General features: G+C 33.9%; 2 protein-coding genes across 2 annotated transcripts in view; one reads left to right on the forward strand and one right to left on the reverse strand.

Annotated features, from left to right (window-relative positions):
• LOC107671434 (nuclear receptor subfamily 1 group D member 2-like) overlaps window positions 1–6,315 on the forward strand; it is a 9,831-nt gene extending 3,516 nt beyond the window's left edge. Inside the window, exons 4-8 of the mRNA XM_016464355.1 lie at window positions 1,357–1,501; window positions 1,646–2,229; window positions 3,324–3,509; window positions 3,596–3,806; window positions 5,156–6,315. Coding sequence (XP_016319841.1) covers window positions 1,357–1,501; window positions 1,646–2,229; window positions 3,324–3,509; window positions 3,596–3,806; window positions 5,156–5,352 — 1,323 coding nt within the window. The 3' untranslated portion in view covers window positions 5,353–6,315. The remainder of the gene's footprint in view (window positions 1–1,356; window positions 1,502–1,645; window positions 2,230–3,323; window positions 3,510–3,595; window positions 3,807–5,155) is intronic.
• Window positions 6,316–7,679: 1,364 nt separating this feature from the next.
• On the reverse strand, window positions 7,680–25,986 carry nek10 (NIMA-related kinase 10). The gene is made up of 34 exons (XM_016464317.1): window positions 25,878–25,986; window positions 25,731–25,788; window positions 24,302–24,411; window positions 24,131–24,229; window positions 23,970–24,054; window positions 23,073–23,114; window positions 22,912–22,990; window positions 22,734–22,801; window positions 22,006–22,085; window positions 21,834–21,920; window positions 20,738–20,962; window positions 20,518–20,657; window positions 19,544–19,605; window positions 19,369–19,443; window positions 19,217–19,281; window positions 18,785–18,887; window positions 18,494–18,622; window positions 18,271–18,408; window positions 17,778–17,823; window positions 17,197–17,318; window positions 17,016–17,118; window positions 16,790–16,865; window positions 16,553–16,682; window positions 13,851–13,921; window positions 13,137–13,335; window positions 12,526–12,622; window positions 12,070–12,115; window positions 11,848–11,879; window positions 11,574–11,674; window positions 11,391–11,501; window positions 9,290–9,392; window positions 9,145–9,197; window positions 7,905–7,960; window positions 7,680–7,801 (listed from the first exon to the last, which is right to left on the reverse strand). The coding sequence occupies exons 1-34, from the start codon at window positions 25,937–25,939 to the stop codon at window positions 7,753–7,755; spliced, it is 3,102 nt and encodes a 1,033-aa protein (XP_016319803.1). The 5' UTR covers window positions 25,940–25,986; the 3' UTR covers window positions 7,680–7,752.
• Window positions 25,987–27,608: the final 1,622 nt, after the last annotated feature.

Raw genomic sequence — 27,608 nt, forward strand, 5'->3', positions numbered from 1 at the left:
TATATATATATATATATATATATATTTGTGCCTAGCTTAACAATATGTGCATTTTGCACTTTTTTGAGTTTGCATTCCAAATCTCTTCAGTCACTAGCATTCGGAACAGACCTCTAGTATTTCTAGATATGATATTATTATAAGGAAACAGTGTTGTCTGTGTTATTTTAGTATAATTAAGATACTATTAGAGTTTTAATTAATATTTGAATATTATTATTAGATTTTTATAGTTTTTTTTTCTGTTTTCATTTCAGTTTTATTTAAGTTTTAGTAATTTTGTTGTTTCATCATTTTTAGATTTTTTCAAAATATGTCTATATAGTGTCTATTAATTTTTATTCCAGTTTTAGTTATTTTACATCAGGTTAAACTAAATTAAAATTATATTTTGCCTTGGGAATTCACTGAAATAATTTTTTTAATTATTTTTGTTAACATTTATCTTATTTCAAGTAACAATTTTTTTTATGTTTTTAATTTTAGTTTCAGTTTTAATTATTTTAGTCATCAAGTTAAACTAAATTAAAATGAGATTTTGCCTTGGGAACTCGCTGAAATATTTTGTAAATTTTATTTCAGTTAATGTTTATATTATTTCTAGTAATAAAAAAATTTCTTTTTATGGTTTTAATTTTAGTTTCAGTTGTAGTTTCCTATAATAACCCTGTTTCAGACACTGTAATGCACCTCTTGTGCCTTAATGCTTTATAATAATGCTCGAAATATAGTGCTTGACCTTTTTCTTCAGGGTTTTCTGCAGCACTGTAGTGTTTTGTTCTGCTGTGACCTGTTTTTATTGCTGATATATCAGTGATTGAAATGATTGCTCGTGTATTTGAAGTTTTCTCCTCGTGTTTGGGAGCGGGCTTTTATCAGCTCTGCTGGGGAAGAAAATAGACCTGGGCTCACGTCCAGAATCGTAGGCCAGTTTTACAGCCTGTGCTGCTTTACGCTGCAGCCCTATTTAATTAATTTTATTTCAGTTCATGTTAAGTTTATTTCAAGTAACATAAATGTATTTTATGGTTTTAGTATTAGTTAACTATAATAACCCTGCTAACAAACAATTGCATTATTTTGAAATAAAGCTGAAGCAAAATATAAATATAAAAAATTAAGACTTAATTTCTACTTACATTTTAAAAACTTAACTTAGCTAAGTGAAATAAGTTGAATTAAATCAAATAAAAAATTTAAATTAAATAAAAATAAAGCTATATAAAAAAGGACAAAAAAAGTATATATATGTAGACACACACACACACACACACACACATATATATATATATATATATATATATAAACACTGTTAGCGGAAAATTGCATTATTTTTTTATTTTTCATTTTTTACAGGGCTTCTTCAGAAGAAGCATCCAGCAGAATATTCAGTATAAGAAATGCCTGAAGACAGAAAGCTGCACTGTTGTGCGGATAAACCGCAACCGCTGCCAGCAGTGCCGCTTCAAGAAGTGTTTATCTGTCGGGATGTCCCGAGACGGTGAGTTACAAGCCATATCCGGCTTCCTTATGAGCTCAAGCTTTTGTGATATTGACATCAGGACTTGTAGCACAACTACATTTTTTTAAGTCTAAAGCAGAAGAACTAAATGCAATGAATCTTAACAAACAATCTCTCTTTCAGCTGTGCGTTTTGGACGCATCCCGAAGCGGGAGAAGCAGCGGATGCTCCTGGAGATGCAGACGGCCATGAATAACATGATGAATAACAGTCAGCTGCAGCACATGCTTCACGGCGCACAGACCGCCCCGTGTGCCATCGAGAGCAGCCAGAGCAAGTCCAGCTCCTCTTCGCCGTCGCCGCCGGATTCGCCACGCTCCTCCTCGGATCTCTCCCGGGACTCAGAGTCAGTCGTTCCCATGGACACGGCGTCGTCCTGTTCATCAGACAGCGGGGAGGAAGACGTGCCGAGCACTGGACCCACTCCCCGTGAGGACCTGTTCGCGTACGGCTCGCCCCGCGGAGGGTCCTTATCTCCGGCCAGCTCCGAAACACTCAGCAGCAGCAGCAAGGAGGACGAGGAGCCGCAGCGGGAATGCTGGAACCACTGGAACCAGAGCGGCGCCGTGCAAACCACCGCTGGACCTTACAGGGATCATGTGACCGGGTATCACGTGACCCAGCAGTGCAGTCGAAGCCCAGAAAGCCTGCCTTACCACAGAAACCACATGAACAAAGTCCAGACTGGAGCAAACAGAGGACATCTGGTTAGTGACCTTCTGCTGTTTATACATCAATATTAGCAATGCCAACTTAAGATCAGTGTTGTTGTTAACTAAAGCTAAAACTAAAACAGCTTTTTTTTTTTTTTTTTTGCTGAAATATTACATGAAAAACATTTCAATGACAATTACAAATTTTGTCTTGGCAACTAACAGAAGTAACGAAGTACCAAAATTATTAAAACTACAATTTAAAACTAAATGCAAATATTAAAACAAACAAAAAAATGACAAGCACATAAAATTACTAAAACTACAATTAAAAATTAAAATATAAAGAAATTCCTTGAGAGAAAAACATGTTGAAAATATTGTTAAAATATTACAAATATTACCAATTACCAATATTATTATTTTAAAAATTAGAAAATAATCCCAAGCATTCTTAAATGATTGTATTTATTATATAAATGTAATATTATTTTTAAAAATTCGTTGTTATTTTAAAAAATAAAGAATCTATTATTTTTTTTATTATTTTGTTCTAAATTATAAATACATTTATAGACAATTTCTCTGGCTGCATCCACCATCTTGGGTGAAATTTGTCACGTTGCTAAGCTAACAATGTAAACAAGGCACACAAAAATTAGGTATAATAGTTTATTTGTAAATATATATAACTATGTTTTGATTCAAATTGTTTTTGCTTTGAATAAATTTAAAAGAATTTAAATAAATCTTACAAAATAATTGTATTATTTTACTTAATTATTAATTTATAGTATTTAATTTATAGTTTTTTTTCTAAATTATTGTTAATAATTTAATTATATAATTTCTAATAGATTAATTTCTCTGGCTGTATCCATCATCTTGAGGTGAATTTTATTCAAGCTCAAAGCAATGCATTTTAACAGGATGCATTAAACAGGTTGTGTTCTCTGCAAAGAATGCATTCCATACTGTCTCAGAATTTGAATTCAAATTCAAATTTCCCCCAAAAAATGTATCTTTTGTTGCATTTGTTCAACAGCCATTGTGTCGAGCGCACTAACAATGCCTTAAAATGGAGCAGAGCTATTTTAGCACTAAAGCGTATCTGGTGTAGTAATGTGACTCTGTTGGTCTTCTCTCAGGTGTGTCCCATGAGCGTTTCCCCCTTCGTGGACCCCTGCAAGCCCGGTCATGAAATCTGGGAGGAGTTTTCCAAGAGCTTCATCCCTGCCGTACGAGAAGTGGTGGAATTTGCCAAGCGGATCCCGGGCTTCCAGGACCTCTCCCAACACGACCAGGTCAACCTCCTCAAGGCGGGAACCTTTGAGGTAAAGCACCACGAGTCCCGATGCGTTTCAGACCGCGCAAGCGTCCGTCAGACCCCTAACGCTCTCCTCCGTTTCTCTCCGCGCAGGTGCTGATGGTGCGCTTCGTGTCGTTGTTCGATGTGAAAGAGCGGACCGTGACCTTCCTGAGCGGGAGGAAGTTCGGCGTGGACCTGCTGCGCTCCATGGGCGCCGGAGAGCTGCTCAACTGCATGTTTGAGTTCAGCGAGAAGCTCAGCGCCCTGCAGCTGGATGAGGAAGAGATGAGTCTCTTCTCCGCCGTGGTGCTGGTGTCTGCAGGTACGCCCTTCAAAAACAGAAACGCATCTTTTCGGTGCAATAAAAAATGCAAAAGCACAAACTTAAAATCAAATAGAAATGGAAACTTAAAACAGAACGAAAAGCTAATTCATAATATTAATAAATACTATAATAGTATACAATTAATACTAAAAATAAGACTGCTTGGGTGTAAGAGATACTGTTACCCAGTGAGTCGTCCTGTTGTCTAGAAGCTGCCTTCTAAGGCGGCATCATAGCTGAAACCAATTAACCAATAATTAACTGTTTGGAACATAATGGGCAGCAAGATGTGCAATTTAGCACTCTTCATGTAAAACTTATTATATATAAATGATTCATTTTTGTAAATGTTTTTTTATATTAATATATTATTACTAATTACCCATTTTAGTAATATTATTAATTGGTTATTTAGAATTTCTATATTTAGAATAGTTTTTCATATAGATTTTAACAATATCTCTGGCAGCATTGGGTGAATTTTGAACTATTTATTGATACATATTGTTTTTGCTTTTAATAATTTTAAATACTCTTTATGAATATATTATAAATTATGTATTTTTAATCATTTAAATAATTAATTAATTAATAATCAATAAATAATTTATAATTTATTTATTTTTATATTTAACGTTTTTTTTCCATCTTGGGTGAATTTTGAACTATTAATTGATACTGGTTTTGCTTTTAATCATTTTTAATCATTTATGTTAATGTAATATATTTATCTTTAATCATTTGTATTATTATTTATTATTTATTTGTAATAATATATTTAATAAAGTAATGTACGTGTCTTTAATCATTTGTATTATTTTTTTAATAATATATTTAATAAAGGAATGTATTTATCTTTAATCATTTGTATTATTTATTTACTATTTATTTGTAATAATATATTTAATAAAGTAATGTATTTATCTTTAATCATTTGTATTATTTATTATTTATATTTAATAATATTATTAATTTATTATTTATTTATATTTTTATACATTTTCATATACCATCTTGGGTGAATTTTGAACTATTTTATACATATTGGTTTTGCTTTTAATAATTTTTAATCATTTACATTAATGTAACATATTTATCTTTAATCATTTGTAGTATTTATTTATTATATATTTTTAATCAAATTATGAATTTATTATTTATATTTTCATACATTTTCATATACCATCTTGGGTGAATTTTGAACTATTTTATACATATTGGTTTTGCTTTTAATTATTATAATTTCAATAATTCTAATAAAATGATTTTAGTACATGCATTTACTGGTGTCAGTGTCTGCAGTTGCTGCTTTCGTGAAACTGATCGATTGTTGCATGTTTTCACAGACCGATCGGCCATCGAGGACGTAAGCGGCGTGGAGGCCCTGCAGGAGACCCTGATCAGAGCCCTGAGGAACCTGATCATGAAAAACCACTCGAACGAAGCCGCCGTCTTCACCAAGCTGCTGCTGAAGCTGCCTGAGCTGCGCTCGCTCAATAACATGCACTCCGAGGAGCTGCTCGCCTTCAAAATCCAACCTTAAACCCCCTTTACTCTCTGTCTGACCAACCTGGGCTGTAAATGTCACTCTTGAATGTATTTAACAGGCTTTTTTACTGTTTTGTGAGCAAAGACGCATTCGGAATTGTTCAGGTTTTAAAGCTATATTAGATATCATCGTGATTTGCTCATTACGCACAAGCAAAGGTTGTCTGCGTTTCACGTGTGTTTGTAAAACACTTCCTTATCGTTTCATTATGTGCAATAGCTGCTAACGCATGGCTATTCGTATAAGAGCAGCTTTATATCGTATGTTGTCCAAAAGATTGATTATGCGTTGTATATGATGTAATTTGTTTTCCCTGAATGTATGTATGTCTGTTGCTAGCAGCATGTTGGCATCATTTGAACCTGTATAACAGGGGCGATGCTTTTGCACGAGGTGTCGACGAACAGATGGGGTGCATTGGGCTACCCTGACACCATAATAACAGACGGAAAATATCCGCCTGTCCAGCTGTAATTTATGAGCGGAGTCACTTTAAATGGCGTTTTTCTATAGACCACGTACAGAGAGGTGTTATAAGTCTTCCATTATGCAGCGGGAAATGTGTATACTGGACTATGAAAGAGATGGAGTTTTATTTATGGACATTTGTACAGATTGCCTTACAGGTGACACTTTTTCGCCACAATTCTAGACACGGGGATCATTCTGTTATTCTTCTCTGTAAGAATCGCGGAGCGGGGAAACGACGTTACAATCCCAGTTATTTTGGGATGCGCTGCTCCCGGTTTACTCTATGCATTTGGAAACAGCTTGATAATATGGACATTTCTCAGCCTGTAAATGACAGGAAAAGACGTACGACTCTTTTTTTTTTTGTTCAGCTCTGGCGTGTCCATGTTTTTTGTTTCCTTATAAAAACTGTGCAGTATGTATAGTTGTGTATATCTATTTGAAATAGACCATTATAAAGAAAATTCAATAAATATTTACTTGTCATTTACGGTCGTGCCTCTTTATTGCACTTCATGTCTTTATGCACTAGAGGTCGCTGATAAGCGGTGTATGGATTGACATACTGCTGCTACTTTAAGAATAGCCTATAAAAAAATTATGCAATGATAAATGTCTCAATTATAAACAATTGTAACATGACCTCAGTGCGTTTCATTCTGCAAGTGGTTATTCTAGAATCTGTTATTTTGCTGTTTTAAGCCATCTGCTTGAAAAATTGGATCATTAAAACAAATGAGACTTGATATCACTTCAGGTTTATTTATCATACTCGAGCACTGCATTGTGGGATACAGCGTACACCATACTGAGCTCTGGTTGTGTAGTGTACATTTTAAATTGAATTGGTCAATCAGAATATTTGCATACTGTATATATTTGTATACATATTCCAAACATTTTCCAAAATTATTGCTAAATTGGGAAAACAGGATAGGATACACTCCAGAAATGTTTTTTGTAGATTTTTTACAAATATTTAGTCAATAAACTGTAAAAAAATAATCAAATATAAACAGGTAATACTTCACAATGAGGTTTCATTTGTTAACATTACTTACTACATTAGTTAACATGAACAATACTTTTACTACATTTAATACATTTTTTAAATCAAATTATACATTTTATTATAAATTATTAATAAATGCACTGGGAACTAACAATGAACAAATGCATTTTTATTAACTAGCATTATCAAAGATTCATAAATGCCAATAATAAAAGTGTATTGCTGTTGTATATATTGTCTAAGATTAATAAATAAATAATATTGTGGTCATTGTTAGGAAATGCATTAAATAATGTCAACAAATGAGACATTCATGTAAAGTGTTTCCAAAAAAACATATTTTAATGACAAATTGCGCAGTCTTACATTTGATTAGTGTCCTAGAAATAGCACAGATTCTGCAGAATATTAAATATTTATCTCAATTTTATAAACTTTCTGTACTATTATTTATTTATTTTCTATGTACTCTCAGTCTTTTGGATGCCACTGAACATGTATAAATATAGAGAGACAAACAATGTCATTATAAAGGCTTATACACACACACACACACACACACACACACACACATCACAAATAAATGTTTTGAGTTTTGTTCCTCCTTTTAACGTGGGTGGAAGTAATAAATTAATTTAATTAATAAAAACTAAAGGACTATTTTATATTAAAACTATATTTAACTCAAACGCATGTATTGTGTGAATCTGTAAAAAAAAGGAAAATCACACACATTAAAGTGCACAGATTTCAATGAGGTAAATCATCTATGCGTGTGCATTGACTATTATTGCAATCAACTATCAGCATGTGTTCTTCAGATGCACAAAATCAGCTTATGATTCATAATGTGATTATTGTCAGGTTGACCTGAGAGGCTGCTGTCAGGCAGATAAGAGAGCTGCTGCGGGTCACGGGGTTTGAATTCGTCTGGTTCCCGCTCCTGAATCCACTTCACTTCTGCCGTTCACACACACACACACACACACACAGACAGACAGACAGACAGACAGTCAATGACAGCAGAGGAAATCCAACAGAAACCAGCTTCAATCCACATTACCTGCCCAGAGGCGTGCTGTAATAGCCGTTCTCCTCCAGCACATCCTCCACCATACTCTGAAACATCAGACAGGCTGAAAAAAACTCACAGCTCTACCATATAACATACAGGAAGAAATATGAAATTCACTACTTTTAAAGATGGAAATCTTATTAGTTACCATTAAAGGGTTAGTTCACCCAAAAATTCTGTCATTAATTACTCACCCTCGTGTTGTTCCAAACCCGTAAGACCTTCGTTCATCTTCTAATAACAGAATTTTCATTTTTGGGTGAACTAACCCTTTTTAAGTGAACGGGGTGAATTTGAACTAATTTCACTACTTAGGTTTGAGTGAATGTTCAGTTTTGTCTGTGCTGCACTGAATTTTACCATGAAAAACTGACAATTTATTTATAATTATTCCAGATCTTCATAATTTTCATAATTTTTATTTTCTATAATTTAAATATAATTTTGTGCATATTAATTGCAATTAATTATAAATTAATTAGTGATCAACTTTTGCAATCCTGTTAGTCTTTTTACCTTTTTTTTTTATTGATTTAAAAAAATTACAAATAAAGTCAGGGGCTACATTAGGATAATAAAATAATAATAATAATAATAAATGAAAGAAATAAAATCAAAAGACAGAAATAAAGTTAAATAAAAACATTAAAATGTTTACAAATAGTAACATATTACAGCTTTCTAACCTTTAACATTTTTAAAAGGTTAAAAACATAAAATAGTTTTTCGGTATTGCTGAACTTCTGTCTTTAAAATTAAAAACAAAAGCTTATTTCCCCTATATTTGCATTTATGTATACTAAATTTAGCTAATAGGAGTAGCCGATTAATAAATAATATTCCTTGTAATTTTAATTTCTTTTAATTAACAAGAGTCAGTTCTTCAATGACATCATCCTCCAGGACGGAGGATCTTTTGTTTTTTTCATTTGGTTTTTTATAATCCACTTTTCATGGGTCATGAATATCACTTTCCATCTTGTTAGCCTTTTTAATTTCTTTTAACTGACAAAAAACATTCCTTAAATGACATCATGATCCTCCAGTAAGTGACATAATTTTGGAGGGAAAACAGCAGCACAGAGATCAGTAAGCATCATCAGTGGATATGATTAATTACTCGTGCTGGTGGATCAAATTACAGAAATCAGTGTAATATTAAAATGATTCATGCATTCATCATAATAGTTTAAAATGTGCTGCATAACAACAACGTTTAAAATCCCACCTGTATGTCCTCATAGGTGAGACCGCCTTGAAGACTGGAGCAACCTGCTTCCCCTACAAAATAATTTAGACGAGCTCAGTGACATTTGTTAAGCTTTAAAATTAAACCAAAGATAAAAATGTACAGTTTGGAGTTCCACTTCCACGGTTTTCCGCAGCGGCTGGGTCTGAACTTAAAGACTGGATCATGGACCACCACTCTCTGCTGGCTGATGACATCTCCACCAGCTCCTGACTTCCTCGAAGAACCTGAAGGGTTTGAATTCAAAGGTCTGAAAATTATTTTTCAACTCAATTCACAATGAAATTAATTTTCCACTGAAACAGCCACAAGATGGAGCTGTTGCACCTTTTTCCCCATTAACCCTGTAAAGCCTGGAACAGTTTATATATATATATATATAACCCCTCTCTCCCGGGTCCTCACCGCCACACCTCGTTCTCGTTCCGAGTGGGTCTCGAACCCGGGTCTCCGGCATGGGAGGCGGACGCACTAACAAGAAGGCTAAAGACTGCAGCCACTAGTGTCAGTCGCTAGTGCGTCTCTTGAGATCAGGGCAGTGAGGTTTACCTGCACAGCACCTACTGCTGGCCTCCTTTACACTCACCCCCCTAAACCTCACTCCCATCGGGTCACGGCACCAATGTAACCCCTCTCTCCTGGGTGCTCACCGCCACACATCGTTATCGTTCCGAGTGGGTCTCGAACCAGGGTCTCCGGCATCAGTCGCTAGTGCGTCAGTCGCTAGTGCGTCTCTTGAGATCAGGGGAGTGAGGTTTACATGCACAGCACCTACCACTGGCCTCCGTTACACTCACCCCCCTAATCCTCACTCCCATCCGGATATATATACATACATACATACACACATACATATATACGTATGTATGTATGTATGTATGTGTGTGTGTGTGTGTGTGTGTGTGTATGTATATATATTTAGATAACATTTTAAAGTATCAATAATAATAATAATAATAATAATAATAATAATTGATACATCAGGTTTTTATGGCTCATTTAGTATGCTATAGTAAAAATATGGAGGAAAAAACAGCTCAGTTTTATTTAGAGGCCCAAACTGAGCAAAAATATGCAATTTGGTGCACATGCTGATATTTATATGGCAAATAAGTATGATGAAATTCTGATGCTTGTATTATAAATCAATGCAATCTTTGTAACAGTATAACAGAGTACTTACATAAAATGATATAAATGTCATTTGTGACTCTATATCTCCCAATAATATGTGACCCTGGAGCACAAAAGCAGTCTTAAGTCGCTGGGGTATTTTTGTAGCAATATCCAAAAAAACATTGTATGGGTCTAAATTATCGATTTTTCTTTTATGCCAAAAATCATTAGGATATTAAGTAAAGATCATGTTCCATGAAGATATTTTGTAAATTTCCTACCGTAAATATATAAAAACTTAATTTTTGATTAGTAATATGCATTGCTAAGAACTTAATTTTGACAACTTTAAAGGTGATTTTCTCAATATTTAGATTTTTTTTGCACCCTCAGATTCCAGATTTTCAAATAGTTGTATCTCGGGCAAATATTGTTCTATCCTAACAAACCATACATCAATGGACAGCTTATTTATTCAGCTCAATCTCAATTTCAAAAAATGTACCCTTACGACTGGTTTTGTGGTCGAGGAGGGTCACATATGTCTTAGTAAGATGATATTTAATCCTTAGTTTGATGATCAAAGCTCTCGGTTGCAAAACATAATGCAACACAATGATGATTGAGAGATGAACAGATAAACGTTCCTCGAAAGCCTGATGATCATATTTGATACTCACATTTCAACATGATTTGAAATGTGCTGCTTCAGTCCAGTAAGTGTTCATCATGAAATATTTCTAACAATATAAAAGTTATTCTTACATTTACTTCACAAAAATCAGTAAAGATTTCACAGCAAAAAGACACATGAAGCACGAGCTGAAGGTGCACGTTTGTACAATTGTATTAAAATAACTTTTATTTGCTGAAAAAGTATGAACTATCAATCAGACGACGATTTTATCTCAGTAACAGGCCATAATTGTGCACTTTTGCTCGTGGAATAAATGAATCGTGGTCGACTTCAAACAGCGCATTTCTACAAACGGCTGGTACTGTAACTGAAACTGCTGCTTTTGCATGATGCTGCTTCCATGCCGCTTCGTGTCAGTAATAGTACAAGATGACAAACCAAAAATGATTGTTGTTGCATTAAACAGAAGTACCTTATTGAGCTCCACCTTTAGATTGTACGGATCACTTCCATACGTGAACAGCGGTTTCTTGAAGCGTTCGACTGCCCGCTGCTTGAAGCTGTTTTGTGGAGCTGGTGGGAGCTAAAAACAGAAAATAGGAGTCAAAGAGACTGAAACATTCTGGAAAATGCCTGAAAACAGACTCTAAATTACCTGAGTTATGAATACAATCTTATGCAGAAGTTCAAGAAGCCTTTGGTTGGGATCGTCAATTTGTCGAACTTTTCTCTGAGATAAACAAATTCCTGCTGATGCTGTGAATGTGTGAGAAACACAAGTGAAACTAAAGAAATGCCCTGATATTTTTAGCTATTTAACCTTTAGTGTGAGAACACTGTTACTTTTACAAAAACGATATAAATTAGTCAAAATAAAATTCACTGAGCATCTCATATTTGTGCATATGAGCAAAACGGAGACTTTTTACCTGGTCGTGCTTTTGCTTTTTGACAATCCGCACTGCCAAATGCAAAACAGAAAGTATTTTACTGCTTTTACATTGTAAAATAAAATAAAATAAATAAAATAAAATAAAATAAAATAAAATTAAATTAAATTAAATTAAATTAAATTAAATTAAATTATTCAAGCTATCCCTCTAATTGTGTAAAAAATTGGAACAGAAAGACATCAGAAAGCATAAACTCACCTGTTCAGCTCATCAGAACATTTAACACTGACATTCCCAGACATGTCTACACATTTTAAGAAAGGAAAAAACAAGAATTATTTCTAAATTTAGCATATATATATATATATATATATATATATACACACACACACACACACACATTCTTTGCCTAGAAACATATTTTACACAAGTACAATCTTGGTGGTAACAAACCTTAGTACTCAAGAACTCAAGAGGGCGCTAGAGTCTAATATATGTGCCATTAAAGCAGATGTGTTTTTATTCAAATAGCTGCTACTGTATGTTTATAAGACCTAAATACTTTTAAGATTTAATTTGCGCAAGCATTTGTTTACACAGCAACTGAAACTGATCAAATGCAATTTAGCATTTGCGTTACAATACTTGTGTAGAGTGTTTCAGTGCTAGAGCAGAAACTGATGTTATTTGTATATTACAGATAAACTCTGTCACCTTGGCTTTGCTTTTGTTCTGCTCCGCTTGCTAAAACAGATGCAGACGTTTCCAAACTCTGAGTCTGTGATCCATCTTGTTCTTTGAGGCCAACGCTCTGAATCAAAAACAAAATTCAAAGAGTATTCAGGCTGTATTTAGATTTATTTATTAAAGTGCCCCTATTATGCCATTTTTAAGTTTCCTAATATTCTTTTGGGAGTCTCCTACAATAGGTTTACATGCATGCAGGGTCAAAAAACACTTTTGTTTTCTCATTTTCTAACGATTCGTTCAAAGCAGTTCAAAGATTCAGTCTCTCTAAGTCCCTCCTTTTCCCGAGCCTACTCTGCTCTGATTGGTCAGATGGCCCAGTCTGCTGTGATTGGTCTACCGCGTACAGCGCGTATCACAAACGATACATCCACTTCCATAGTTCTGTATTTTGAACGCTCGATAGATATTTATCATACTTACAGGTTGTGATTCATCTGATTCAGATTGTTTACATTCACATACAGCTACATTACAGACTGCATGAAAGGCAATACTGGAAACAGCATAACAGGGGCACTTTAACCGACAGACAGGTTATAATAATGAAGAAATGTCCAGTAGTTTATTAATCGAACCTGCTGCAGTGGGCGGCACATCCTGGTCCTGTTACTCTCCAGGAAGTACTTCTGCGCTCTCTTCCTGTCTCGCTCTGCCCTTCTCTCCAGTGAATTGTAGGATGCACAGAGACTGTCCACAAACTTCATCATTATATCTGAAATTCTGGAGCTGACCTCGATGATGTCAGGACGCACGTCTGCGTTTGGAGTCAAGCACCTATCAGAAGCCAAAGAGAATGTGTCCTATAAAGGTGGTACATCTTCTGAAAACTAAGAAACCAAACTAAAAACTAAATTTAGTGACTGTCGATGAAGAATAGCTATAATGCATGCCAGAAAATACGAGGAGGCAACAAGACCACATTTCCTATCATTCTCAGTGACAGCATGGGAAGATTAAAGACTTTCTCCACAAAAACGGTTTTCAACACTGATAATAATTAAAACCATTATTAACAGTTGAGCACCAATAATAACTGATAATAACGGAGCTCGAAATCAGCATATTAGAATGATTTCTGAAGGATCATGTGACACTTCAAAATTGAAAATTCAGCTTTGATCACAGGAATACATTTTACTATATATTCACATAGAAAACAGCTCTTTTAAATTGTAATAATTTTTCACAATATTACTGTTTTTACTGAATTTTTTATTAAATAAATGCAGCCTTATAGTGAGCAGAAAAGACTTCATACATGAAAGCAGCAACTCTCCAGGAAATCATACCATTTAATCATGTCAGTCACTCTCTCAGAGAAGGTTTTGTCTCCTACTGGCTCATAGACCGCTTCCACAATCTAAACACATCAAGAACACGAGCAAGATCAGATCAAAACCACCTGACAAGCTTTATAAATGGAAAATCCCACACCGAATCATATGGAAGTTCTTTTAAAATGTCTGAATAATTGAAGAGTGCATTTGCAAAAACCGATAAACGCCACTTTCAAAAAAAAAAAAAAGAGCTGATTGCCGTGCATTATTCTCCACATATAGCGCGATCTGAACCCTAAACACGTTTTGTCAAAAAAGCCAGTTCACGTTTTACTGCAGAAGCCGACAAGCACCGTTGTTGTTTTTGAACAGAAGCCGATAAGTCCATTTTAGCGAATCAGCGCGATGTATTCAGGTCAGGTGACAAGGCTACTTTCACTTTGAAAAGACTTGCTACCTGAGAGGACAGTGTTGCCAGACGTACGATAATTATCATATGTGTACGATAATTTTGATCTCTGTACGATGTACGATCAATAATGAAAAAAATCCCACAATGTACGATAATTTCGAAATTTTAGAACGTGTTTTTTCCAAAGTCAACCTCATCAAAACAAAGCCACGAAATCAGCTCATTACAGATGCTCTAAATGGGTTGGTGCACACCTCAGGACACTCAACATCGCAGGATTCTGATGACAGCGACTCAGAGGTGGAGTTTGGACCTTCCCACAAGGTACGCCTATGGATCCAGTCAACGGAATTTACTGTATAATGCGGAATGTCACGGAATTTGTCCAAGTTTGGATTAATTATTCAAAGGAAGGTCATTACACTTAAATCGTGATATGGACTAGTATCTGTAAATATTAAGCCGCAAAAAGGCTATTTAAATATAAATCCTGCATGTTCTGTGTCTGTCTGAATCATAGTCTATGGTCTGAATGAATGTCACGCGGTTTTGTTTACTACACACATATGCTCGGGTGATTTCAGCATCTGCCTTCTCACTAAATAGGACATAAATACATGAACAACATCCCCAGAACTGCTCTGAGAGTCAAAAATATATAGTTTCTGCCAGAAATGTATTATTATTGTTCAGTAGAATGTACGTACAACTACTACTACTAAAATTATGAAGGAATAATCACAATATTTCTTCCATGTAGTAGATAAATAGCTGTATTCTGTACGTTTTTACTCTTGTACGATCATTTTCTTCCAAATACGGTAATTTTGAGCTTCTGGTACGATACTTGGACATTTCCAATCTGGCAACACTGTGAGAGGAGTTTCGTCAAAGCTGACTAAAAGTGATCGAGGATGGATTATTTCGACGAACTTGATGAACCTGTGATATCTTCTTTGGGGGCGAAAAAGGAAAATAAAAGCCTTAACGTTTTCACGGAACCTTGCAAAAGCAGCGGGTTAATGTTTTAATTTTAATTGTAAATCCCCTTTGTTTGCCAAAAAAAAATTTGTTTTTAATTTTCATTAATTAAAAGATAAATTAAATGAATGTGTTATGCCTTCATTCGATAACCAGAAACATTTAAATACACAATGCAGAATTTTTAAAGAAAAAAAAAATTCATAAGGCTATAAATAAAAGTAGTTTTTATGCATTCAAATAATTAGACATATTAAAACAGAATTTGGTAACAATAAACAAGGTGAAAAAATAGAACATTTCATAAGACCCTAAACATGTAATTTTTGTTCAACTTTTTAATAGATTTGATGTTGAATTGTATATGTTTTATTATTTAATTAGACGTGCTTTTGATTAATAAAATTTAATTTAACCATTTAAAAAAATTGGGAAAATTAAAATGGAAAAAAAAAACAGAATCCAACAAATTTTTAATTTGGAATAAAAAAAAAAAAAAGGAATTTGGGAAAACATAAAACGTATTTCATAGTGCCCTAGCATAGTTATTTATTTATTGTGGTAATTTGAAGGTTGTGTCTAAAAGTTGTTGTTCTAGTCTAGTAGATAAATAGCTGTATTCTGTACGTTTTTACTCTTGTACGATCATTTTCTTCCAAATACGGTAATTTTGAGCTTCTGGTACGATACTTGGACATTTCCAATCTGGCAACACTGCGAGAGGAGTTTCGTCAAAGCTGACTAAAAGTGATCGAGGATGGATTATTTCGACGAACTTGATGAACCTGTGATATCTTCTTCAGGGCGAAAAAGGAAAATGAAAGCTGAAACGTTTTCACGGAAGCTTGCAAAAGCAGCGCGTTACAATGCTGAGGGAAAAGCTCCGTGCATTGCGTGTAATCACATCCATACAGTTTATGATCAACGTTTGTCAGGCATCTAAATTGTCATCTGAGGAGATTACAAAGATTAAACCAGTGTTTTTTTAAACTCTAAAACATGAAATGTGGAGTTATCTGCTTTTGCCAAAAAACAACTGTTGGGAGTTATCTGCTTTTGCTATAAAACAAACTTTTAATATGTAAAAAGAAAAACATACTTTCAGTGAACATTAATTTTGTAAATTACCTGTATTTGTTTAAGTTATTATTGCTTAATCAAAACAACCCAACTGCAGTTTGATTGATATTACTTGGAATGCGCAATTAAAAAAATGTGATTTCTGAAAAAAAAAAATTATCAATTTTTGCAATGAACTCCTCAGTTCTTATCCAATGCATTGCTTCCCCCCGATTTCTCCACTATGTGGTAAACCCGTCACCTTGGTAGCGAGCGAGAGCATGTTTGCGCTGAAGAACGGAGGTGTGAGGGTGACCATCTGATAGAGGATGCAGCCCACGGCCCAAACATCTGCTTTCTCACCGTACGGCTCGTTCTTCACGATCTCTGGACTGACACACGAACCAAACAAACCCAGAAAATTAGCTTCACCTCAAACTCCAACACATGTTCAGCTGGTTGTATTTGAGAACTGCAAATGAAAGATTTCAGTACACACCAGCAGTACAGTATTGTCCCAACCACTGACGTCAGCTTACTGTTCTCCTGCTTCTGTTTAGCAAGACCAAAGTCAGCTGGAAAAAAGATTAGATTGGTTATTATGTATACAGTGTGATGCAGTGTAGAAGCCTAACAGCCCCTACATATACTATACCTATACTTACATATCCAGCATTATATATTCATATGATGCTCTGGACAGATAAAAGGTGATATTAACTCACTAATAGTGACTTTATCTCTCTCTCCGAGCATGATATTATTAGGTGTGAGATCTCGGTGGATGATCCGTTTCTCCTTGTGTAAGTATCTCAAAGCCAGACAGATCTGTGGAGTTTTCAATATGAATTTACTTCACTTTTATTTCACATTTCTCTTGCTCTGTGTGAGTGTCGAGCTGCTCACCTGTATGAAAATGTTCCAGATTCGCTCCTCAGTGAACGTCTGCCGTTTCTCTTTGAGAGAGCTGAAATGTTCAGCCAGCGGAGCTCCTTCTATGAGCTCCATCACGATATAGAGCTTATCAGCTGAGACAAAGACAAAAACGGACAGCTGTAAAAGACACACACACACACACACACACACACACACATGCATATATATGTATTGTAGATGTATTGGTGTCCAAAAGTCTGGAAATCTGGGGGGTTTATCATTTATGCTTGGAAATATACAAAAAGTTTCAGAATTTGTATTGTAGATGTATTGGTGTCCAAAAGTCTGGAAATCTGGGCGGTTTATCATTTATGCTTGGAAATATACAAAAAGTTTCAGAATTTTCAGAAGACAAACAAAATATTAAAACATTCTCAAATTTCATGTTCATTTTTTTTTTACTCAAACTCACTATTTGGAAAGGAAATATTTGTATTAAATGTGAAAGTATCACAGACATTTGGACTTCACTGTAATATTCATTATATGCATATCATTAAATATAAATATTACATATAATACAAAATGTTCATAAACAGAGGAGTACATACCTTCTAAAAATGTTTTGAAGTATTTTACAATGTTTGGATGAGACATCTGAAAGAAATTAAGAACTATAAATGACAGCTTGTAAGAAATGATATACTATAATTATATACAGAAATTATATTCTGCTTAATGAAAATTATTTCAGGACCATTACGTTTTTTAATTGTGACATTCATTTACTAATTAAAATGATGTAAAAATGCAGTAATGAACATCATCGTTTAAAATACCCCATGATTTTATATAAATTTTTTTTTTGCATTACAGTAATGAGAATGTGCTTATTTGACATGCAAACAAGGTCATTGTGCAAAAAGCTTCATGCTTAAAAAAAACAAGATTTATTTTCGTTATGAAAAATATCATTTCTTTTCATCTTATTATTATTATTTTAGGTTTGAAATGATTTAGCAAAATGCATGATCTGTGACTTTCATCGCTTTGACCACTAGAGGGACGTCTGAGCTGTTTCTGACAGAGACTCCATGTATTCACCTGTTCTTTAATGATGGTCATCTCAGACACAATCTTCTCCACGCTGCTGTCTCTGGACCGCTTGTCCTTGCCAAAGGCCGGATTGTGAAAGTTCACCTCCTTCAGTGCCAGAATGTTCTGTCCGCTCTGTTTACGGACCTTTGAGTGGGAGCAAAAACAACTGTGAATGGCTCAAATGAACTATTAACTAACACAGCACGAATAAACAGTGAAGACGGTTCACCTTAAAGACGCTGCCAAAGGCACCGCTGCCCAGATGGTCCAAAACCGCATAACCATTGATCACTCTCAGAGGAGGTCGGTTCTGGTTCACCGTCTCTATGCTTTCCCTGAGAACATCCAATTCCTCCTCCTACAGAACAGATAAATGGATGAAAACAGATAAACGGGCCAGAGAGAAAATATTAAAGAGAGCTTTGACCTTTCTCTCTAACTAGTTCAGTGCAAAAGTTTCAATTTAATGTCGGAGAAGCAGCAGGGTCAAGGAAGACAACAAAGATCATCACTATCTTACCGTTAATTTGGCGATTTTCTCCTGCAGCGGTTCATACGCGGTAATGTCTCTCACATAGTGCCCAACATCAATAAACATCTCGAACAACTCTGGAGAAAACAGTCTGGAACAAACAAATCATTTGCACCAACATCATTTCATTTAGATACAAAAAAAGAAACAAAAAACATAAAAATTGTAATAATTTCAATAAATAAATAAACAAACAAACCACCTGGATAATATGAATAAAATACAGAAATAATCAATAAAAATGGAGAAAACAGTCTGGAACAAAACAATAATTAAATTCATAATTTCATTTAGATACCAAAAAATAAATAAATTAAAATATAATAATATAAATAAATAAATAAGCCACCTATATAATATAAAATACAGAAATAATAAATAAAAAATGTAATACATTTCTATAAAATAAAATAAAAATACCTTTTAAAGTGATGTCTATTGCGTTCCATACTAAAAAGGAATCGTAGGGCCCTGAAAGCATAACACTTCAGAAAATAGTTCAATTATTATGTGATAAATACTGTATCTTTCATATTAAACCTGCTCGAGACTGTAAATCACATTTGATGTACCTGCAGAGATTTAGCCTGAGAATCTTTAAAGCTTTGTGGCAAAATCAATTTGCCAATTATGTACACACCATTCTCCTAAAACAGAATCAAAGCATGTAGAATACATAAATACGAGATTAATACAAATTGATGTTTTCGATTCAAGAGAAGCATGAGACAATGAGAAGCGGACTACCTGAACCACATTATGTGCTGTTGTGTCGTCCAAAACAAGCTCAGTGATCGCTGCACAGCATGCTGGGAACAGGGATAGGAGTTAGTGCTTTCATTAGTTGTGACTTCTAGAATGCAAGACAATGCCGAATGTATTCTACTGCGGGAAAAGTCATCTCAAACACAGCCATATTTGTGCATTCGAGTGAATCTCACAAAAAAAAAAAAAAAAATCCATTGTTCATATCCCACTGTACATGCATCTTACAGTATATATGAATTATATGTATCATAAATAATAATGTATATATGTATATCACAAATAAATAAATAAATGTCGCAAAGGAGTAAAAATAATACCTCCAATACCTACAAAAAAAAAAAAAAAAGCAAAAATGAAATATTTTTAATTAAAAAAATAAATAAATAAAATAAATACATTTCACAGAGGAGTATTTACCTTCAAAATATGTAAAAAAAAAATATATATATATATATCACAAAAACAATAGTAATAATAATGAAGAAAAATTGTATTGAGACTGGTCTTGATAGATGACATAGTTGATGTAAATTAATTAAATTTTTCATTACTCGTTAATTTGCAAAGAAAATATTTGCATTAAATGAGAAAAATATCAAATTACAAGCATTTTTCTAGTTGTCTCAGACTTTTGGATAACCATATATCAAAAAAAGAAAAAAAGAAAAGAAATTCTGTGCATAAACTCATTGTAGGTATCATACTGAAGTTGCTGTCCATCAATTGATGCAAACTGTGCATCTAAATATGCTTAACATGTTGTCTACTACATGATGCTTAAAAATTTGCTGTATGTCAAAATTCACCTTTTAGGATTTCCTACAGGAAAGCTTATAATGTATAACTTTTTATACAGTCTATCTATTAAGCCCTGTATATTGTCTAATTTTATCATTATCATTAGTAAGCACCACTAAATTAATACATTTGTGTATTTTCCTGTGCATCCTCACCTGCCTGCAGATTGATGGTGTTCTCCGCTGTCTCTTGAGGGCTCACCTCCGCCGACACGTGCTGTCTGTGTATCCTGCCTGCCGCGTTGGCGCTGGAAAGCGTTTCTATGGTGGAGCGATCGGACACATACACTCGTTCTCTGGAAATAAAAGTTGTGCATGGCTTTAAGTTCATTTAAAGCTCTTGAAACTAACATGAGCGGAAGGCACTGAGACTCACCCGTGTAAGATGCGCAGCAGTTGTTGCACACCGCCCCACGCCCGGATCTCAGCACTGGTGTCGGGGTCCTGACACAGCTGCACGAGAGCCCACACAGCGCTCCACAGCAGCTTCACGTGCTCCGAGTGCAGGAGACTGAGCAGCACCGGCACGCCGTCACACTGACGCACCTGATCCCTGACACACTGCACCGAGCACAGCAACCTCAGCAGCTCCGCGCTCAGCCTGAGAGCACACACATATACACAATGACAAATAATATCCAAATGAATTCAGATTTAAAAGTAATTTCTGTGCCACTAGAGGTCCCACTAATTGGTTTGATGACCTATTTCATAAATAACATAAAAGATATTATTTTTGACCATTTTTTTAATCAAAATACAGTAATATTGTATATAAGTTTTTATTTGAAAATATATTTAAAACGCAATTTATTCATTTTATTTTAAAATTAAATGTATGTTCTTCAGAAATCATTCTAATATGCTGATTTCTTATTATTATCAATGCTGAAAACTGTTGTGCTGCTTGATATTTTTGTAGAAGCCATGCAAAAAAACATTCAAAATTGTAATAATTTCAGTAAATAAACAAACAAACAAACCACCTAGATAATATGAATAAAATACAGAAATAATAAATAAAAATGGAGAAAACAATCTGGAACAAAACAATTAGCACCCCATAGTTGCATTTAGATACCAAAAAAATTTATTAATTAAAATGTAATCATTTAAATAAATAAATAACTCACCTATATAATATAAAATAATAAATAAAAAAATGTAATACATTTCTATAAAATAAAAAAATAAAATACCTTTTAAAGTGATGTCTATTGTATAGCTATATCTAATAAAAATCAAATCAATGTGGGTCTGATTTACAGCAATATGTTAATTGCGAGAAGTAATTACACTGCGAAATTTAAGTTAACAATAGTAGCAACAGTCACAAATTCAATGCAAGAATGCTCATGCAATCATAACTTCAAAACAATTTCATTCATCAACACACAGAAAAATGACTGCAAAAGAAATCATTAGAAAAAAAAAAAAAAAAACACACCTTAAGTTGTCAAACCAATACTTACCTTTTTGAAAACATGTCATACTCTTGTAATACAACTAGAAGATGCTCCACAACAGACAGCTCTCCGATCTTCTCCTTGCATTCTTGACTAAATGAGAAGTGGGATTATTGATTAAAATCCATCATGCTCATGCAATTGCTGTAGATATATATTTCTCATGAAATAAAAGCACCTTTCAGCCAGTGTGGTGAGAGCCAGGAGAGATCCTAAAACCACACTACTGTCCCGCGTAGAGAGCAGCTTCACGAGCGTCTGTGCAAACGAAAAATTATTTACTGTAAATCAGTGTCATTTCAGTATATCTGATATACTATTATAGTTTTTGTTAATTAGATTTTGGTTTTATACTTTTTGTTTTTACTTAATAATTTAATTGTATTCAGTTTTAATAATTTTGTTGTGGGTTTGTCAATTGTATTCGTTTTTTTATATGTCTATAGAGTATCAGTGTAAATTTAGTATTTGGCATACAATTATATTTTTATTCATATTTTTATTTTTTATTTTATTTGTAAAGTTTTTGCAATTTTGTTTTGTGTTTTTGTCATTATTATTATTATTTTAATATGTCTATATATTTTGTTATTCTTTTTTTTTTTCAGTTTTAGTTTTGGTTATTTTAGTATATCAAGTTAAACTAAATGAAAAATGTTGCCTTGGCAACTAGCTGAAAAAAAAAAGAATTTTAAGTTTTGATATATTTAATTTTAGTTAACATTCATTTTATTTCAAGCAGCGAAAATGTTTTTTTTTTTGTGGTTTTAATTACAGTATGATTATAGTATTTAAAATATCTATCTATATAAATAAATAAATATTATATATATAAGCATTCAGCTCTAATACACAAAAAACTACAATCTGCTGTTTGAAGAGGATTTACATGAATAAAGCACATACCTTATGTGCACCACAATTAATAATCCACTGTCTTTGTTCCTCAACAGAAGACAACTTCTGAAACATATCTGCGGAGCAAATGATGGGGAAACAAGCACAGCAAGCACGCATTATTCTTCTTGCGGCTCGTTTCCAATCTGTACACACTGTGTAACATACTGCAGCATGTTTGTCTCACATGTCATTGCAACCAGCTGCTCGATTTCCAGCGTCCGTTCTCTGCATTCTAGATACACGGTTGCAACCGACTCCATGTGCTGAAAAACACCCAATGAGACACAATGAGTTTCCACACGCTGCTGTGCATTATCAACATTTGAACATTGTGACAATGTTTACCTCAGCGAACTGCCCAGCACCTTGGAGTTCAAAGAAGACTTTCTATAAGAGGACACAGAAAAATATAAAAGACAAGAGTGTCAGAATCACTAGTATTTTATTTAATTCAACAGGGTGTAAACAGCAATAGCTATATTATAAGCTTACATAATATAACATAAAAGTAACACTTCACAATAACGTCCCATTAGATAACGTTAGTTCATAAATTAACTAACAATTAGCAATACAACTTGTTACGGCATTTATTAACCTTTGTTAATAAAACTACAACTATTCATTTTTAGTTCATGTTAGCTCAAATCCATTAAATAATTTTAACAGATACAACTGCTGACTTTAATAATGTGTTCGTAAATTAATATTAACTAAGATTAATAAATGCTTTAAAGGTTTTTTTTTTTTTTAATTTTTAGTAGTTACCTAATATTAACAAATATAACCTTATTGTAACGTCTTACCAATATAAACGCATCAAATAATATAATAACACACTACAGAAGATTAACACTAATTATGCTGTTAAACTATATATAATGATACTAATGCTTCATTCTATACTATTTTTATAATATGTTATTAGACCAACTGTGTATATAGTATGTTAATATTTACAATCAGGTGGATCTGCCTTTCTATTTTACATTTTATATATTGTCTTTAAAAAAATTATTGGTTCATGTTGCTGCATTGCAAAAATACTAACTTATATTTATAATGAATTTAATGTATTTAATCTTAATTTTAATGTAATTTATTACTCAGTTAAATAACTTATACGGATCATTTCTTCATATTAGCCTATTAACAATGTTGTACATTGGTTCACATTTTTACAGACTTTTCTAAAAGTGAATGATTTTTAAGATAATATTAAACTGAGATTTTGGATCTCACCTGGTGAAGAGGATCCCTGATCAACAATCTCAAGCAGTTTAAAACTCTTAGGATGGTGTCTGAGGAGGAATTTTCCAGCCAGTTGCTAAAAACAAATAAGACTGGTCTATAGTGATCCATAACTGGCATGCATCATCAGCATCATACTCATAAATACAGACCTACAACCGAGTCTGTTATTGATCAAGGCAGTGAAGATGTCCAGGAACAGTCTGTGATGTGGCTGCTCACTAAAACACCTCTGATTTCTGTAGGTCACGCTGTTAATGACATGAATGTTGGTTAAAAAAATGCAAGAGAATAAGAGCAAAATGAGCAGATAGCATGTGCACCTAAAGTTATCCAGCTCTGATGCTTCGGTGCTTGTGCCGTTTTTCCGGTGATCAGGAACATTTGAGGAGTTCTGAGGCTTCCGTCCCTTGGATTGATTCAACGATGAAACCTGAGAAGGTGAGCAGAGATGAAAAACTACATTAACGATTGTGAAACCAAACCCACATTCAGAATTTAACTGAGAATAAAACTGCAGTTCAATTCCTGATTTTGAATTGAAGCAGCAAAAAGAATTGTAATTCAAATTTAACATTTAAAGGGGTCATATGATGCGATTTCAAGTTTTCCTTTCTCTGTGGAGTGTTACAAGCTGATTGTGCATAGATAAGATCCCTGAAGTTGCAAAGACTAAAGTCTCAAAACCAAAGAGATATTCTTTATCAAAGTTAAGACTCAGCCACGCCCCCCTAAAACGGCTCGTTCTAACACGCCCCCACATGTCTACCTCACTATGTGGAAATATTTGCGTAATGCCGCCCAAATGTGCACGCAAAGAAAGAAGGCGTGGTTTCAGTAACCGCAGTTAGTGTTGAAGCAGCCATGTCAGGGAGACGCTGTGTGTTTCTAGGCGAAAGCAAAAGCACTTTATTTGGCCTTCCGAAAGTAGATGCATTTAGGAATCTTTAAGATTACTCACAACAGAACAGCAATGCATTTTATGGACGACCGTTTCGTGAACCTAGGAGAAGTATGGAATAAAATCACTGTCAAAAATAATCGTACATAATTCAAAGCATTTGTGTGTCATTTTAATTTACTCGTGCGTAATTTGAAAGTATTGTATGTAATTCTGTTTTTTGTCAGAGTTGGATTCCAAAATCTACGCCCACGACAGTTTACAGATACGAGATTGTGTGTGTTTGTTAGAGTACAACTCCAAAATGTACGACTATGACAGTTTACAGACACAACGCTTGTTTTCACAACAGCTCTGTTACACGCACGACATGCGAATTGCGACCACGAAGTGCGGTGTGCGAAACGACTGTCAAAAATACGTCATCATTACAGTAAGTTACGAGCGAACTGCTGCCAGTTACTGTAATTTCTACAGTAAGTTTGTTTTACAGTGTAGATATGAACTTACCGTTTATTTTAATAAATATAAAAAATCTAAAAGGTGTGCATTATAGTTGACACCTACATGAACACTTTACAGTTGGTTTTATGACTGTGAGTCATTCTCCTCAAATGCTGTTGAGCTTTAAATTATCGCATATTTTGTGCTTGAGCCCATATTCGTAAAGAAAAAAATAGCAATATTTACATATGATTTGACAGTTTATTCATTAAAGCATGTCAACATATTCTGTTGCACCAAATACACAAAATAATGATCTTTAAAAAAGCATCACATGACCCCTTTAAATAATCTGAAAACAAAAATTAAATTTCAATTAAAATTTATTGTCAAAATTACAATTTTACCTGTTTGGATACTGGAGCTGTGATCAGTGATAAAAGTCTCCTGAGATCAAGAAGCTCCCTAAAAAGATATTTTAAAAAGACATTATAAATATCAGCAGAGAAACTAAATTCACATCAGTAGTAGCAGTAGTTTTAGTGAAGGCTTACTTGTCTTTAGGTTTTGGATTTGGTCTGTTTGGTCCTCTAGACTTTCTGTCTTGGAGAGGCATGTTGACACTATATTCATTACTCTCATGTCTGCAGATGACAAATATTTCAGACATTGCTTTTTCATGCACTGGCCAGTTTTGAGATTTTGGTCTATTTGGCTTTTCATAACACGTTGTTTCAGACTAGTAGAAAAAAATATTTTTCTTTATTACACTTTATCTGTGTGTGTCTGTAGGTTTCAATTACAATACATATCTTTAAAGGCCGGGTTTTCACAATTTCTCTTTTTTTCTCCACTTCAGCAGCACTTAAATGTGATTTATTTTTTCCTGACTGTTGACAGTTTTTTTCTGATTTATGGAGGGATAAAAAGAGATATCCAAAAATTTTGAAATTTGAAAATTTTGAATCTGAATCTGGCATTCAGTTCCGGAAATATATATGCATTACTGCATATTTAATTAGATAATGCATACTTTGCATATTTAAACCAGTTTTGAGATTTTGGCCTATTTGGCTTTTCATAACACGTTGTTTCAGACTAGTAGAAAAAATATCTTTTTCTTTATTACACTTTATCTGTGTGTGTCTGTAGGTTTCAATTACAATACATATCTTTAAAGGCCGGGTTTTCACAATTTCTCTTTTTTTCTCCACTTCAGCAGCACTTAAATGTGATTTATTTTTTCCTGACTGTTGACAGTTTTTTTCTGATTTATGGAGGGATAAAAAGAGATATCCAAAAATTTTGAAATTTGAAAATTTTGAATCTGAATCTGGCATTCAGTTCCGGAAATATATATGCATTACTGCATATTTAATTAGATAATGCATACTTTGCATATTTAAACATAACACTTGTTATACAAAAAAAAGTTTGTTATTTGTAATGTAATGAATCAATTATTAATGTAATCCATCAGTTGTGGAAACGACATGAGAGTAAGTAAATGATTTTGGGGTGAACTATTATTTAAAATAGTCACACTCTTTTATAATGCAAACTTTGCAGATTCAGTGGCTAGTATTTGAACACTTAAAAATCATTTCTGCTCACTGTCTGTGAATCAGCTGGTGTTTTTGGTGATTTTTAATGGATGTTTGTTGTCAGTTCTCCTCAGGTTCACACAGGTGGAGTGTTTTTGTAAATATTCTGTTTTGAAAAGTGTCTCTATGCTATCACTCGTTAGAATAAAAGCCAGGACGGCTTTATATCTCGCAGGGTGCATTTTCTCACCTGTGTGGATCGGGGGTATTCAGAGATGAATCGCATGCTTGAAGGTCGTCATATATTTTTGAGAAGAAAACACACACAACCAACCGGAAGACGCGATGTTGAGGCGTCTGCGGTTACCATGGCGATACTCAACCAAACGCTCCGGGCTGAGCTCGAGTTTCTCTTTTTCCACTGATCTGGAGTCAGTGAGAGTTACAACAAGTACACATTATTTTAATTACTATACAAAATAAAGGCTGAAATACGGATTTCTACGTGTATTAGCAAAGATGCATAGCACACAAATAAATATCTTTAATAAAATATGTGGACGTTCATCTTACCTCTCATTTGACTGACCTTCTTTAAATGCTTTGTTAACGTACATAGCAATGTGATTAAAACTAAAATGTCAAATGTTAAATAAAATGCTCTTTTTAAATGTAGAGATATTATAATATTATTTTTTTTACCTAAAAAAATATTTAGCTGGGAAAAAAATATATAATAAT

The sequence above is a fragment of the Sinocyclocheilus anshuiensis genome, unplaced genomic scaffold, assembly GCF_001515605.1.
Source record: "Sinocyclocheilus anshuiensis isolate Anshui unplaced genomic scaffold, SAMN03320099.WGS_v1.1 scaffold552, whole genome shotgun sequence".
NCBI classification, from domain to species: domain Eukaryota; kingdom Metazoa; phylum Chordata; class Actinopteri; order Cypriniformes; family Cyprinidae; genus Sinocyclocheilus; species Sinocyclocheilus anshuiensis.

Bases quoted from the DNA above. Each gene is read 5' to 3' on its own strand.
- nek10 (XM_016464317.1), bottom strand. From the start codon at position 25,939: ATGCCTCTCCAAGACAGAAAGTCTAGAGGACCAAACAGACCAAATCCA. The intron at 25,789-25,877 runs GTAAGCCTTCAC...ATATCTTTTTAG, and splicing joins AATCCAAAACCTAAAGACAA to GGAGCTTCTTGATCTCAGGA. The intron at 20,963-21,833 runs GTAAGTATTGGT...GTGTGCTCTCAG, and splicing joins TATGACATGTTTTCAAAAAG to GCTGAGCGCGGAGCTGCTGA.